The sequence below is a fragment of the Setaria viridis genome, chromosome 7 (genome assembly GCF_005286985.2).
Source record: "Setaria viridis chromosome 7, Setaria_viridis_v4.0, whole genome shotgun sequence".
Taxonomy (NCBI): Eukaryota; Viridiplantae; Streptophyta; class Magnoliopsida; order Poales; family Poaceae; genus Setaria; species Setaria viridis.
The window spans coordinates 27,782,684-27,798,147 of record NC_048269.2 but is presented as its reverse complement, the minus strand read 5'-3'; the positions used below and the strand labels follow the sequence as shown (position 1 = coordinate 27,798,147).

The window sequence follows — 15,464 nt, the reverse complement described above, 5'->3', positions numbered from 1 at the left end:
AGACGTGCAGTACAGGATGGATTAGTCGAATTTAATTAACTAAGTAAACACAATAAACAGATAAGCAAGTCACTCGAGTCTGCCTAAGGGCATTAGCATCATGTGTGTACATCAAAGTCAGATGAGTTGCAAAAATGCTGTATTGTTCAAACTGTTTCCACATGGCATTGTTGACATGGAATTAGGTATTATAGATCACTCCATCCTCTCATGGTAGACATTCAGGACATAGCTGTTGAGGAGGTCACCAAATGTCTTCGTGGAGAATTTTTGCACCACATGGTCCCGTGCTTGTTTACCCATCCTGACCACGAGGTCAGGGTCATTCACAAGTTTCAGCATGGCTTTTGAGAATTCTGTGGGGGATGGATCACACAGAAACCCTGTAACTTCATTCACAACTGTTTCCACTGGGCCACCGCTGTTGCATGCAATGACAGGCTTACGGGCCGCCATGGCTTCAAGAGGGACAATGCCGAAATGTTCATCCTGGATAAGTATCGGAAACAGGCTTGTTAAAGTTTTTTTTCAAAAAAATGCTTAGCTTAGTCCTAGCACAGCTAGATACTTACCTTTGGAGTGTACAAGACACAAAGGCAGTTGGAGAGAAGCTCATTTCTTTCAGACGTTGAGCATGACGTTACAAATTTAACCTGTCCAGACACCCCTTCAGTCACCGCCAATCTTTTGAGCTCCTCAAGGTAATCAACATTTTCCTTGAGACGCTTATCATAGCCACCTAAATGAGCACGGTAAGAAATCAGCATAGTCGATAATCTGGCATTGTTAACCCAAGATGGAGTAATATTGGGCCTCCAACTAAAACGAAAAGAATATATACACAGAAATCACCTGCTACTGTTAAAGTTGCATCTTGCAAAGCACCACCAGAACGGAGCAAAGCAAATGCTGAAATGGCTAGATCAAGATTCTTCTTCCTCTCAAATCTGTTAATCGATAGGAAATTCAACCTGTACAAAAGATGGTAGTTTATTTTAGCTGCACCTGAACATGATAAGTTGATGAAATCTGCTTATGTATGCAAAAAATTGAATTAAGTGAAACCTAAGTCAGTTATATACAAGCATGAAGTTACTTATAAGCATGAGGTTCGTGAAACTGCTCAACAGATACAGCTGGATATAGAACACCAGGCTCAATTCCTCTAGCATGTACGGCACGAAAGGTCCTTGCAAAGGTTGCTGCAGTGAACTTGCTGTTGACCAAAATCAAATCTGCCATACCTGATATATGTAAAGGAATAACCACTACAATTAGAAAGCTGATGGATGTCAAGATGTATAGTTAAGCAAAGGAAACGAAAACAAACATAGTGATACGATTCTAGATGTGGAGGACTATACCAGTAGTGTACTCCTCAATCATGTCAATTGGCTTGCGGTATAACCTCCTAAGCATGGTAGTATGTTGTGCAAGCAAAAGATCAGGGAAATGACAATAGAACACTATCTGGAGATGCAACAAACAAACTGTTAACATGATAGAAGAAACTAGAGAGCACTAAGCATTCCGAACAAGAGATTGATACCTTGGATGATGCCTTTAGTTTGAGCAGTGGAATCACAACAGAAACTTGATCTACCAATATAACATCAAAGGAGGGCCACCAGAGTAGCACACAGAGCGCAACAAAAATGCATCGAAGATAAGCACAGACAGCATGAAAGTGGTAAAACACATGGCGGGGCAAGAAATCTCCATATACAGTAACTGGAAAAGGACCTGGAAAACATGCAGAGGAAAACCATGTAAAAATTATATTGCATAAGCTACATTTTACCATACACATAATGCTGTAGTATTTGCCAGGATTAACTGAGTTCGCAAGGGAATGACTTCGGACTTAAACACCAGAATCCAGATCACGAACTCCACATTGTGTAAAAACAAGGAACGTAGGAAGCTAATGGAAATATTAAATAAAATTACAGGGATAGGGTATCAGCAAAATAAGTAGGTGAAATGCAGAGGCTTACCAGAAGCAGTCTCCTCAAAGCAACGGTTTTTATCATGATGTGATGTGAAAACATGAACATCATGTCCATGGGAAGCAAGCTCACAAGCCGCATCAACAATCAATCTCTCAGCACCGCCTTCACAAAAAGATGATGAAAGTCTGGTTATAGTTTGGTTATACTGCAACTGCTGCGGCAAGAAGTTTACTGAAAATGTTCTGTAAATTTTCAAGTGTGTGCTGCCCATGCTTCATATCGGCAAAATTGCTTCCCGCGGCAAGCTAATTGAATTGCGTCGCCACTCCACTAGAAGTATCAATTAGTACATATATGAAGCATAAGTGCAAACATTAATCTTCCATCAACACAGTGAGACAACCAGCGTCCAGCGCTTGCGCAAAATTGAGAATCACCAAAATCTCTAAACCGGCTTTGCTCTCTTGCAGTAAAAGCCAAAAGTGTTTCATCCTGGGAAGTGGCCCGATCTACAAAATAATTCTATCTAATGCAAGATCTTAGCCTCAAACTGGACAGCGCGAGTAGGAAACCGAGGATCAGGGGGCTCGACTGGGAGAAGGAAAGGGGGCGGCTTACCGATTCCTAGATCCGGATGGATGACGGCGACTTTAAGCTTTTTTGTCTTCGTCCCCGACGGCGACGAGCCGCCGACACCCCCTCCCGCCACAGCCATCTCCTCCATCCGACTCGTGCTGTTGTTAAGGACCAGGACCAGTGATTGCTGCACACACGAGAAAAAAAAAAGGAAAAAGAAAAGGATAACGAAGAGCCCGGCCCAAGGGAATTAAGGGGATAGATCCAAATTGTCCTTCACCAGTTAATGGGCTTTTTTTAATAATGGGCTACAGATTAGCTGTGTGGACCGGTGTGTTTGCTCGCGGCGGTGGATAGTGGATGGCCTTGGGCCTATTCGTGGCATTTTGGGAGGATTTTTGTCAGCCCAGGGGTAGAAACGTCCTTTCGTGTCTATGTTATGTGGTGAAAACGTGGATCTAACCCCTAGCTCCATATTTTTTCTGAAACTGGAATTTGTGGAGCTAGACATGTTTAGCAAGGAGTTTTGTGAAGTCAATGAAGTGGAGCTGTTTTCCGTGAAGTGGAAAACACATTCGAATTTTTCGGTGAACACAACCACGCTGGGACAATCACAGCAGTACAGCACAGGCCACTGGTGAAGGCACGCCGGGGTTGGCCAACCGTGGCAGGGAACGGGGGACAATCACAACAGGTGGAAGGAAACAAGGAAAGGTCATTGCAATTGCGAACATCAGGCAATGCAAAGATCGAGGCAACTCCGCGCTTACATACAGGGAGAGTTCCATTTGGTAGTTTCAAGCCGATTATTGGGGGCCAAGTGTCCCGGGCCAGTAGATTAGCAACAGCAACACACACACACGACTATAGCCGGCAACTGTTGCAAGGTTGTTAGGCGGCGGCGTTCTTGGGAAGGCACGGCGCAGGCCGGGCGTCGGGCGACTGGTTGGAGATGGAGATGAGCTTCGCCCTGTACCTCTGCTCCGCCCCGTCGTCGTGCCCGTGTTCCATGCCGCCGTTGGGCGACCTGACGACGGGCGCCCCGATCTCCGGGACCGACTGGGAGATCGCGATCAGGGACTGGCGCGCCGCCTCCATCTGCGTGAACTCGGCCGCCGGAGCTGCTGCGGGTGAGGCCATCAACCGAGTGCTGCAAGTTCATGAGCACGAGGAGCTAGGTGAGACACCGAGTCGTTGTTGTTTGTTAACAGTAGTATGAATGATGCAGTGAAGCTCCGAATATGTATAGTTTGAATAGGAAGAAGTATCAAATGGAAACGTGCATGGATCCACTCTGGCCACAGGGGAGCAGTTAGCAATCAAGCGCATATGAGCTTAGGTAAGGAGTGTCAGGCAGGCGCAGGGCAATTGCTTTGACATTTTCTCTGTAACAACAGAATTTTGTAATGCTGATATGAAAAAGGATGGTTCAGCTTTAGTGGAGCAATTTAAGACCAATTTGAGCTGTACACAGTTTGAGTATTGAGTATACAGATCAATCGCCAGTGTGGATGTGAAGGCCAAAGAGGCTGCGACATATAATATCAGTGCGGATCACCTATGCACCACCTAGAAGCATGGACTTTGGCTGCAAACCTGATGACGTACATTTTGTATCAAAGAAACTAATTAAACGTTCCGACGATTTAAATCATAAGTCATAACCGGCCAAAATTGCCAGCAAGTTGGTTTCAAGACTAACACTAACGAAGCAGAAGAAAATTAAAACTCAGTCATGAAAACGCACCCCCCGTGAAGTATGTACTTGTGTTCGTTATTGCTCAGGTTCAACTCCGTTGACTGAGAGTTCCTTCTCTTTTCTTTTCTTTTTTTTTTGATAAAGAGACTTGACAGTTACTAACTTCACGTATCTGATACTACAATACAAGCGCAGTGCAGTTTCACAGCCTCACTAATAGTCTGCTACGGTTGGGTAGTAATCCATTAACGCGTTAGAAGTTGGAACACACCAAATTACTCCGAAAAGCGTATCAGCTGCAGGAGGTCAGAGCTTTATTGGCACTCCAGCAACGACTTTGGCGAATCAAGAGCTTAACACCATGCATGTTTAACCGCAGGAGAACATATGTTTCCAGGGGACAGCAGTACGGACTCTATTTTTTTCGTTCGTATTAATCTAGAACCACATAGCTGCAAGATAAGCAGCCACTTTCGTAGCAGACTGAACCAAATCCGCTGTCCGCTGACCTTTGAATTTGCAAAGTTTCAGTCAAAACAGCCAGTGAGAATCTCACAGATTCTTCATAGCACGGATCCTAGAAAAGCTCTTGCCGTGCGAGGGGTAGGTGAGGCAGTACACGGTTGAACCATGACCCATAGATCCAAGAGATTTAACCAAGCAAGAAAAGAAAGAAACCAGCATCACAAGGAGATACAAGACACCCGATGCTTCAACACAGCCCTAAATCCAGTGCAAGAACAGAGACGAAGCTGGGGGTTACGAGCGCTTACCGGAGACGAAGCTGGAGAGAAACTGCAGGAGCTTTCAAGCTCTGGGTCGGCAGAAACGATAGCCGATAGGGAGGAGAGCGATGAGCAGTGAGCACCCAAGCCAACCGGGGTGCCCGAATTTCTTATAGCTAACGTTTATCCCGGTGGAGCCGGTGGACCGTGATCCGCCGCGTCGTCCGCCGTCCGTTTATGCGCGGACGGCCCGCGATCGGCTGCGTTCGTGGATCAGGTCCAAATCGGACACGACGAGTCCGCGTCACCCGGCGGCACATGAGGGTGGGAGCTGCGGGTTCCGTGAACTGGGCGGGTGCCGACAGGAGGCGTCGCAACAGCGGCGTTTCTGGCGGGCTCTCCAGAATCCGACCGTCCGACGTGTAAAGTGGATATGTCGTGCAGGATGTATCAGTACACAGGTACTACACGTGATGGGTTTTTTTTTATTTTTCTATCTACGGTTGGCAGATGCCAGCAAGGAGCCGTGGTCCTCCCTCCTGTCTTCAACTTGCCAAGCAGAAAAACTTGAGCGAGCTTGGCGGTCGGCGGAGTGTGACACATGCTGCATTGAGGATAATATCTGATTCTTGTTACTGCTATTGGACAAAGTCGATCACAAAGTTGCAGCTTATAGTCTTGTACTTGTTGCTAAGAAAAACGAAGCATTGTACTCGTTCGACCAAGGCCATATGACCGGGGGCATTCAGACCGTGCAGTACTGCCGACTTTTTTATTTTTTAGCCCTTTTTGTGAAAGATTCTCACAAATAGGCCCCTGACGGAACCAATTCCAAAAATGGACCCTTAGCTTGGCGCCATCCACGCTGGCGCCAAGCTACAACGTCTCGGCGCCAGCCATCCTGGCGCCAAGGTCTTTGCACAGCTGCTGACGCGGATGCCGACGTGGCGGGGGCTTGGCGCCAGCCATGATGGCGCCAAGCCTTGGCGCCATGCATCTTGGCGCCATAGATCTTGGCGCCGAGCTATCTACGCCGTACCCCCTCGCGTTTCGAACTAAATAACTATAGTTATTCCGAGAAGTGTGGAACAAACTAAGCTGTGGTTCAACTGGTTAGGAGGTGAGGTGGGTTCCTTAGCCTGGAGACTCGAGTTCAAACCCCAGTGTTGAACCTTTTTTTTCTACATTTTATTTTTTTAATTTGGAAGGCAGGGTAACCTGACATGTACAAACTCTATTATCCTAGGATACGAGATTTCGTAAAATAAAGTTGCACCGCTTGTTTACCTTTTTTTTCTACATTTTATTTTTTTAATTTGGAAGGCAGGGTAACCTGACATGTACAAACTCTATTATCCTAGGATACGAGATTTCGTAAAATAAAGTTGCACCGCTTGTTTACCTGTACAATAGAGAAAAAAATAAAATGAGAAAAAAATAAAATGTAGAAAAAAAAGGTTCAACACTGGGGTTTGAACTCGGGTCTCCAGGCTAAGGAACCCACCTCCACCTCCTAACCAGTTGAACCACAGCTTAGTTTGTTACACACTTCTCGGAATAATTATAGTTATTTAGTTCGAAACGCGAGGGGGTACGGCGTAGATAGCTCGGCGCCAAGATCTATGGCGCCAAGCTTGGCGCCAAGATCCATGGCGCCAAGGCTTGGCGCCATCATGGCTGGCGCCAAGCCCCCGCCACGTCGGCATCCGCGTCAGCAGCTGTGCAAAGACCTTGGCGTCAGGATGGCTGGCGCCGAGACGTTGTAGCTTGGCGCCAGCGTGGATGGCGCCAAGCTAAGGGTCCATTTTTGGAATTAGTTCCGCCAGGGGCCTATTTGTGAGAATCTTTCGAAAAAAGGGTTAAAAAACAAAAAAAGTCGGCAGTACTGCAGTGGTCTCAAGCGAAAGGAGCGCGTACGCTAGGTCGCTACCTGCTGCCGGCTGCTAGCTACGTCGAGCACACCGACAGCATCCACACCGAGACGGATGGAGCGGCACGCGTGCACGGCCCTCCCTCGAGGACCAAAACTAAATGAGCGTTATCAACTTATCATGTTGTGTGCCTGCTACTACTGATGCTAGTATCTGGTTCAAGGATTTGTCAACATTTGTTTTTTTTTAAGGTTCTCAGGTTCTATAATGCAATGCTATCGTTTCGTTCTTTATATATATGGCTCCGAATTTCAATCCGGTATCTTACCATCATTGGTGCATGCTTCAAATATAAATGATTGTTTACGATGTTGCATGGTGCCTGCCATTTTAAACATTTTCAAACATTTATTTGCTCCGAGACTCTTATTTGGATATGATGCTTGTGAATAATCCTTGTGATATCTGTCCCGTCTGCATGCCTAAGAGACTCTTACAAATTTGAATTGTTCTTGTCCTATTTAAACAGGTGTTATATTAATTTGTATAACAGCAAGCATTAGTTTGATAAAATCCGGGTATTAAGCTGCCTAGTACCCAAACAAACAAATACTACCTCAGTTCTTAAATATAACATGACATTATTAACTTTTTACTCAAACTTTGACCAATAATGTTAATTTAATAAATTAGTTTGGTAAAGTGAAATGAGCATCATTAGATCTAACACCGAAACTACTATAAGCTTAACTAGTATATTTATCTATTTGCACAAATTTTTATAGAAAAGATGAAAAATCAAATGAATGAAAAAGTCAACGGTGTACTAGCATACAAAAATTAAATGAGCCCTATCTCATGTTGGATACCTACATGTCCAAATCTTTTATTTATTTTATATAGGGTACTCCCTCCGTTCCAAATTGTAAATCATTTCAAGAATCTTGGAGAGTCAAAGTATCTCAAGTTTGACCAAATTTATATGATAATATAATAATATTTATGATGTCAACTAAGTATCGTTAGATTCTTTATCAATTATATTTTCATAGTATATCTATTTGATGTCATAAATCTTTATATTTTTCTCTATAATTTTGATCAAACTTGAGATGCTTTGACTCTCCAAGATTCTTGAAATGACTTACAATTTGGGATGGAGGGAGTACAATATATCCTTTCTGTGGATTCTCGGGCATTTAATTGGAACCAAACCTGGATTCTCATGTGCTATAAGTAGAAGCCTGTGCATTGCAAGCATGGTCCAAGTAAGGATGAATATTCCCCATTTCTAGCACCATAGAGCAAATAAATATTTGGCCTCAGTAACACCACCACCAGACGCCCATACTAGTATTGGATGGATATGAAAAAAAGTAATAATTCAACTCCTTGTCCTGGTTTTAGTCTCCACTATATTTTCAGCACATCAAGCTTGGGGTGAGCGAGATTGTTCAGCTTGCACGAGATTGCGGCAAGCCAGTGCCAGTAGGAAGCAAATGTGGAAGCAAGTACCGATTACTAACCATTCTTTTTAAATAGTATAATAATTGTTGTAATATTATATCTTTATGAAGTCAATTAGCAAGTATGTCATGTAACATGGATATAATATGATATGAATATTGTTTATCAGGTTGGACTGTTCTGCCGCCGGCAAATCCACCGGAGTTCACGAATGTTCATGGTGCACAAGGAAGAATGGGGAAAGAATAAGTGTGCGCTTAGTTGGGACTTATATCATGTATTTAGTAGGCTAATCGATAACAAAAGAAACTATGTGATAACACATGATGGGATTCATTGATGGGATTCATTGGACTCCCATTTACAGTACACCGCGATGATTTCACCGAATACACTTCATACATGGTGGTGGGTGCTACTCTTTCTCTATTTCAATTCCTGCAGATTTGGAACTTGATAGTAAAAGCGATGACACAATACACGGATTTATACAGGTTCGAATTGCCAGAGCAGCGTAATACCCTACATACTATTTTGGGTATTGTATATTACGCCATACGTTTGGGTGTTGTTTGGTATTGAGGATTTGGTACTCTATTGTGATTCTATGAGGTCTTGACCTTCCGATATAAGGATCCCTACCCTCCTTTATATACTTCAGGACGTGGGATTACTAGCAGTTATAAGCTAAAAGTCCTAATAGGATTACATGGTATGAGTACTAGTAGGATCACAGAGGAATACTAGTAGGAGTTCGTGTTCTTCCTTTCTTCCATGTGGATAGTGTGGATCTACCCCGACAGTCTGATTCTTGCAATTTTCTTGGCGGGCACGAAGTAGTTTCCGGATCGGATCAGAAGCTCGTCAAATATAACTACAGTACAGGCGGATCCCGTATGCCGCCCGACTCGCGCGTTCTGATCGATTTCCAGGTCAAAAAAAAAAAACGCCCGCCGTAGCATGGCATCGTCCAAGAAGAGGAGCAAGAGCGCCTCCGCAGCCTGCCTACCAGACGAGATAGTAGAACTGATCCTGTTACGCCTGCCGGCTTCTGCCACGATACGCTTCCACGCCGTCTGCCGCGCATGGGCCTTGCTGCTCTCCTCTCCCGGCTTCAAGGACGCATACGCCGCCGAGGCCAGCGCCCGCAGGCGCAGGGCGAGCGAATTCGTCCTCTTGGCGCCGTCGCCCGCGTCGCCCAACGGCGCCACGGCCGTCTACTCATGCCGCCCGGGCGGCGCGGGAGCCGAGCCGCTCTTCACCATCGACCGCCTGCGCCCCGGCTTCCTGATCGCCTCGAGTAAGCCGTGCAACGGCCTGGTCCTCCTGACCGACACCAGCTGCGGCTTCGCCTACTGGGTGTGCAACCCCAGCACCGGGGAGTCCAGGCGCCTCCCGCAGCAGCGCCGCCACGGCCAAGGCCTCTCCAGCGCCGGCCTGGCCTACGATGATCAGACCAAGGAGCACAAGGTGGTCCACCTCTTCTGCCACGGGGACGACTTGCGCCCGCGCTGTGAGGTTTACACGCTATGCAGCCCGAGCCGCCAATGGAGGCCGGTCTCCTTACCCGTGCCACGGAGTCTCGCTGATGCCATGGCCTGCGCCCTTATGTTCGAGGCCGCCGTGACCAAAGTGCCTCCTGTGTTTGCGAACGGGTTCTTGCACTGGCAGATCTACCCTAACATGGATATGGATTATCGCGGTCTCTTTCCTGAGTCGATAGCTTACCCCTACTACACTGCTGCGGTGCTCTGCTTCTCGGTCGCCAGCGAGACTTTCGACCTGGTCGCAGGACCTGCTGTCGACGACATGTATCGTGGATTGGAATTGGATGATAGCTCTCCGGCAGTCCCGTTGCACCTGGTCGAGCTCCAGGGCTCCCTCTGCATGGTCCGTGACCTTCGCCATCTCCCCCATGGAGAAGAAAGCTTGATGATGGATATATGGGCGCTGAGAGATTACCGCACCAGCACCTGGTCGCTCGTCCATCGTATCGCCATGACACCGCATGTAGCAAGTGGCGTGCACAGCCCACGGTTCGTCACCGTCCTTGGATACCTTGGCGGAGACGGGGAGATGATGAGCTGCGAGAAGAAGATACTGATCGCTACCTCTCAGCACAGGGTGTACGCATACGACCCGGCAACAGGGGACGCCGAGACGGTGCTCACGAATGTCCTCGGTTTACAGGAGGAAGCTGTGGCCGGTCTTCGGCTTGGTCTGTACGAGGATAGCCTTGCCCGTACAGGCGGCGAAAGTCGTCGCCAGATGGAAGTGGCGTCGGCACTGACCGAAATCCTGGTGAGGTTGCCTGTCAGATCAATTGCCCAATGCATGCTTGTTTGCAAGCAGTGGCACGCGGTGATTGAGAGTGAGAGCTTCGTCATGTCACACCTGCTCGTGAGCAGGCAGCGAAGGAAGGTTGTGATGGTCACCAGCGGCCGTGCCCGGGAGAATTTCTTTGGCTTCATGCCAATGGAGACTTGGCTTGGGCATCCCGATCCGGCAGCTCGTCTGCTAGACTCTCCGCTTGTTGTCTGCTCCAAGCCGTGCCACGGGCTCAACCTGATAAGCACCAGCAGCGACGACTACCTGTGCAACCCTTGCACCGGCTCCATCCGGTGCCTTGGAATCCGCGGCAAGTTCCGTAACAACAATAATCCACAAGACAATAAAGTTGGCCCTCCGGACCACCAACGCCGCCATGCTTTCACGGTCGGCAGTGGCAGGAACGTCGGGCTGGGCTTCGACAGGCTAACACGGGAGCATGTTGTGGTCGAGATAAGCCACTTGGATGGCGCTCTAGTGTGCATGGTCAAGACGGACTGCGCAGAGTACTGGACCCGGGTCGGCGACCCGCCGATGCCAGTGACCGACATGCCTCCTGCACATGTCGACGGGACGCTGTACTGGATGAGCGAGCCGGAACTAGAAGCGGCGGCCGGAGACCGCTTCGTCGTGGCATTTGACATTTCGGCTCGGGTCTTCACCGTCTTTCCGTGCCAGCCGTGCAACGGCCGTAGTATTAGCAATCCGTTTGTCGTGGAGCTGGAAGGAGTGCTGTCTGTCGTCGTCGCCGACGCGGAGGAAAATACGCTGCGGATATGGATGATGCGGGAGCACGGCGCATCATGGGCCAACTCCTACAACGTTTGCCTGGACAAACACCCGGATTTTTCACTCGGGACAGACAACGTGGTAGTGGTTCCAATGGAGATCGCCGGCAAAGACGACGGCAAGAAGATCTTGCTCAACACAGGACGAGCTCTGGGCTACTATGAGACGAGGACACGAGCAATCGATGCCTTGTACTCGCTGGACCAGCTGCTGGCCTTCCCCATGCTGTACGAGGAGAGCTTGGCCGGCATCCAAGACGACGAGCAGCCCGATCATGTCGCGCCGCCGCTTTGGGACGACCAAGGGCGCCCAAAGGAGCAGCCGGGCTACAGCATATTCCGGTCGTGCGAAAGGAGCGGGTGCCACGGACCGGCTGCCACGTACGCGAGCTGCTGCAGGAGAGCGCTTTGCCGGGAGTGCCTCGCCCAGTGTCGCGATCACAGCGACTGGACCTTCGTCGATTTCGCACCCGGCACGCCGCGCACGGTGATGGGGATACAAGAGGACCTGCAGCTGCCGGTGGAGCACCCGTCCGTGCCGGGTCCCGAGTATTGCTACTGCTATTCAGAGCGGGACGAGGACGAGGACGACGTTGGGCGGCACGTGTTCGTGGCGCTCAAGGATCACGTGCGCTTCAGGCAGCCGTGGCGTCTGATCGAGTGCGGGTACAGAACGGACGGGGAGGTCGTCAGGGAGACGTGGGTTCGCAGATACCGTGCGTATGACGATGGTAGCTTTTAGGGCAACACCAACAAAGTGCGTGCGTCTCGTGCCAAGGAATTTATTTGTAGAACGCTTTACCATTTCACATAATAATAGTATCGAACATTTTTTGAAATGAACAGCACGTGCTGATTGAGAAAGAAGGGTTCGGAGAAGCAATGCCCTCGTACTGAACACGATGCATGCAAGTGCTCTCGCACTGGTGCATACGAATTGCAGTGATCACACAGCGGCCTCGATAGCCGGCAGTTTTCCTAGCTTCCTACTCATATGTGTCCCAAACATACTCGGAGTGCAGGGCTCAGCGTCTCCAGGGCCTGCGCCCGCGGTACGTCGCCGACCAGTTCTAGTGACTTACTGGTACCGACCAGGGGCTAATAAACTTGATGAGGTGAAATAAGTTTGCAAGCATAAATGCTGCAAACTTATACATGCTCGTATAAAAGCTGTATAACGAAGATACCGTGGGTATGACGATCACGTGCGCTTCAGGTACCGTGGGCATGCCGTCTGATCGAGTTCGGGTACAGAACGGACGGGGAGGTCGTCAGGGAGACGTGGGTTCGCAGATACCGTGGGTATGACGATGGTAGACTTTAGGGCAACACCAACAAAGTGCGTGCGTGCGTGTGTCTCGTGCCAAAGTGATCTTCTTTAGTACTCCATCCGTTCCAAATTATAGATCATTTAGACTTTTCTAAATTTATAGATATTATTATGCACCTAGACATACACTATATTTAGATGTATAATAATATCTATGAACTAAGAAGATAAAACGAACCTGCAATTTAAATGCAGGAGCTTTCGCGCATGATGGAGAGGAACGGCTCTAGTACCACAGGTGGAAGGTAGAGGCAAGGAGCTGCCTCGTTGCGCATATCCGGGGCCTTGGAGGCAAGAGCTTTCGCGCACGATGGAGAGGAACGGCTCTAGTACCACAGGTGGAGGCAGGACGTTGCAGCTGCAATAGCTCACTTGCAGTCACTAGCATACATGTATAGTAGGTTCTTGCACCGTAAATTGGAAAATGTGTTGACAGGCAAGTTTATAAAACTGGTCTCTGCATTTTGTTGTTATTTAATTGAAAATTTAGAACGTAGGAATAAGACAAACCTGCCAATTAATTTAATATATTGTTTCAAAATGACGCATCAATCAACGTGAATGCCTATGTCACTTATCATAACTTGAAACTGACAACACGGTGATAAATCTGGATAGGAGACTGTTATTAGGTGGCAATATCTAGTAAGATTTGTCCAATATGCCCAAATATACCAAGTGTTACAAACAGTTCAAGTGCTCACTTCATTTGATCCTTGCTTCAGGTGAGGATCATGTTCTGTTCCTTTGATTCTCCATTTGCTGCTATCAACAGCTGTCGTATTTTTTTTTAAACAAACCAGACAGTAGAGCTACCAATTATATTAAAAGAAGAAGAATACGTCCAAACTGGGCACATCACAACACCGGCCGGTTGGATTGGGACATCAACACTGTCGCACAACTCCACTCGAAACACTAGCTCAAAACAACAACCGATTCGATTGAGATATCAACACAGCTGCACAACTCAACTCAACTCCACTCAACTCACCACACTGCACCACCACAACCCGGGAGAAAAGCTGACAAGTAACACTCATCACAAGCGCCGTCATTCCTGGTGATGTCCCATGCCAACCAGCCACTGCCATGCAGAACTGGACGCCACAGTCCGCTGCAAGCCATATAGCTACCATAGCTGTTCCACCATGCCACCGTCATCTTCAGGCCACACACACAATCGTCGATCTCCCAACCATGATCTTGCGTTGGCAAAAGTCAGAAGAGGAGCCCACCACACCTCACCGAAGAAACCACCACCATGCAGGACCCCTTGTCGAAGTACCGCCGTTGCACCTTACACGCCAAAACGACCGAAGCACTGCACCGGATCCTGAACCTCCAAGGCAACATAGAAGGACCTCGCCACATCTATCGCCGCACACCACTCCTCGGACTCTCCTCGGACACACCACCTTAAAGTGCACGGGAGCCTCCCCTCTCCCACCGCTGGACTCTCCGAGGATTCAGGTTTGCTTCGCCATCGGGGGTGACTTGGTACCACCAAGCCACTCCAGGAACTTCACCTTCGCCTTACCGTCACCGAGATCACAGCTGCACCACACATACGAACCCAAATCTTTTAGCGAGCATGGGCCCTCCGCTCCTCCTTGCTGACACGGTCCCTTCCGCACCTCCTCACTCGCAGCCATGATGCCTCGATCACCACCACCACGCGTGCGGCCACTCCAGCGCACTCTACCGCCGTTTTCACCACGCCTGCGCCGCAAAGATGGCCCTGCGCTACCAACCACACCTTCATGGCGTTGTTGGCACGCCACTGCGCAGGCGATGCTAGCCATACTACCAAGGTGTCGCTAGCGAGACCCACGCGAACCACCCTTGACTGCGCTACCACAGCACCTCCAAGCCGCACAGAGCCGCATCCTCGACGTGCCGCCGCTAGCACCCCCGCCGCACACCACCACGCCGCTCCCAGGTGCACCACCGCGCCGCTTCCAGTGGCCTGTCGCGCCCCGGCCGGCATCATCTCCGTAAGAGTTCACACATTATATTATCACAAACAAATTATAGGGCAATAATATATCCATATAGCCTTCGCCTATAAGTAACACACGAGCATATTTCCTAGTCTTCCTTTGGTCAAGTGAGATTGGGAAAATTTTAAGGATGCCACGTGCTCGTAGAAGCCTTGATCGTTTTGTACATAAAGCAAGAATATATTTATTTAGGGTAGGGACATCTAGCTTGGATGCTTGTGGTGCTACGGTAGTCATCACTCTGTCTTCTTCATCCTAATTTCTAAGGTTGTATTGTACTTAGGGGCATAGGTCGATTGTGCATGCATCCGGTGTTTGTCTATGTTTCGTAAACGCCTTTGCTCGTGGTGCTACCGTGCTAGGTCGTGTCTTACCTGTGTGGTGACCGTACGTCGAGTCCTGCACTTTGAGACTTCCTTGAAGCCGCGTCATTGTTCTAGTATTCTAGTGTTTCTCTTTCTCTTAATGAAACATGTCTCGAAAACGGGAATCTCATCCGTTGGATTGGCGTCGTAAGGTTACTAGTAGTCGACCCAGGCAATTTCAGCCAACTCAATATTAGCATCTCTTGGTTTTCCTAGAACATGCAGGAAGAGGAGGCTCGGTGCTGCCAAAATGGTAAGGTCTTGGCACATTACCTTGCAGGCAGGGGCGGACCCACAGTTGTGCGTAGGTATTCCTAGGCATACCTAACATTTTTTGAAAAAATTTAGTATTTCTCAGAG

General features: G+C 48.4%; 2 protein-coding genes across 2 annotated transcripts; one reads left to right on the top strand and one right to left on the bottom strand.

Moving 5' to 3' along the window:
- Positions 1-55: 55 nt before the first annotated feature.
- On the bottom strand, positions 56-3,424 carry LOC117864162 (uncharacterized). Its single transcript, XM_034748176.2, has 8 exons — positions 2,571-3,424; positions 1,998-2,114; positions 1,550-1,743; positions 1,365-1,470; positions 1,097-1,244; positions 853-971; positions 573-739; positions 56-489 (listed from the first exon to the last, which is right to left on the bottom strand). The coding sequence occupies exons 1-8, from the start codon at positions 2,674-2,676 to the stop codon at positions 196-198; spliced, it is 1,251 nt and encodes a 416-aa protein (XP_034604067.1). The 5' UTR covers positions 2,677-3,424; the 3' UTR covers positions 56-195.
- A 5,781-nt stretch (positions 3,425-9,205) lies between these two features.
- LOC117865281 (uncharacterized) lies at positions 9,206-12,245 on the top strand. Its single transcript, XM_034749437.2, has one exon. It carries the CDS (start codon positions 9,251-9,253, stop codon positions 12,146-12,148), a length of 2,898 nt encoding a protein of 965 aa, XP_034605328.1. The 5' UTR covers positions 9,206-9,250; the 3' UTR covers positions 12,149-12,245.
- The last annotated feature ends 3,219 nt before the right edge of the window (positions 12,246-15,464 follow it).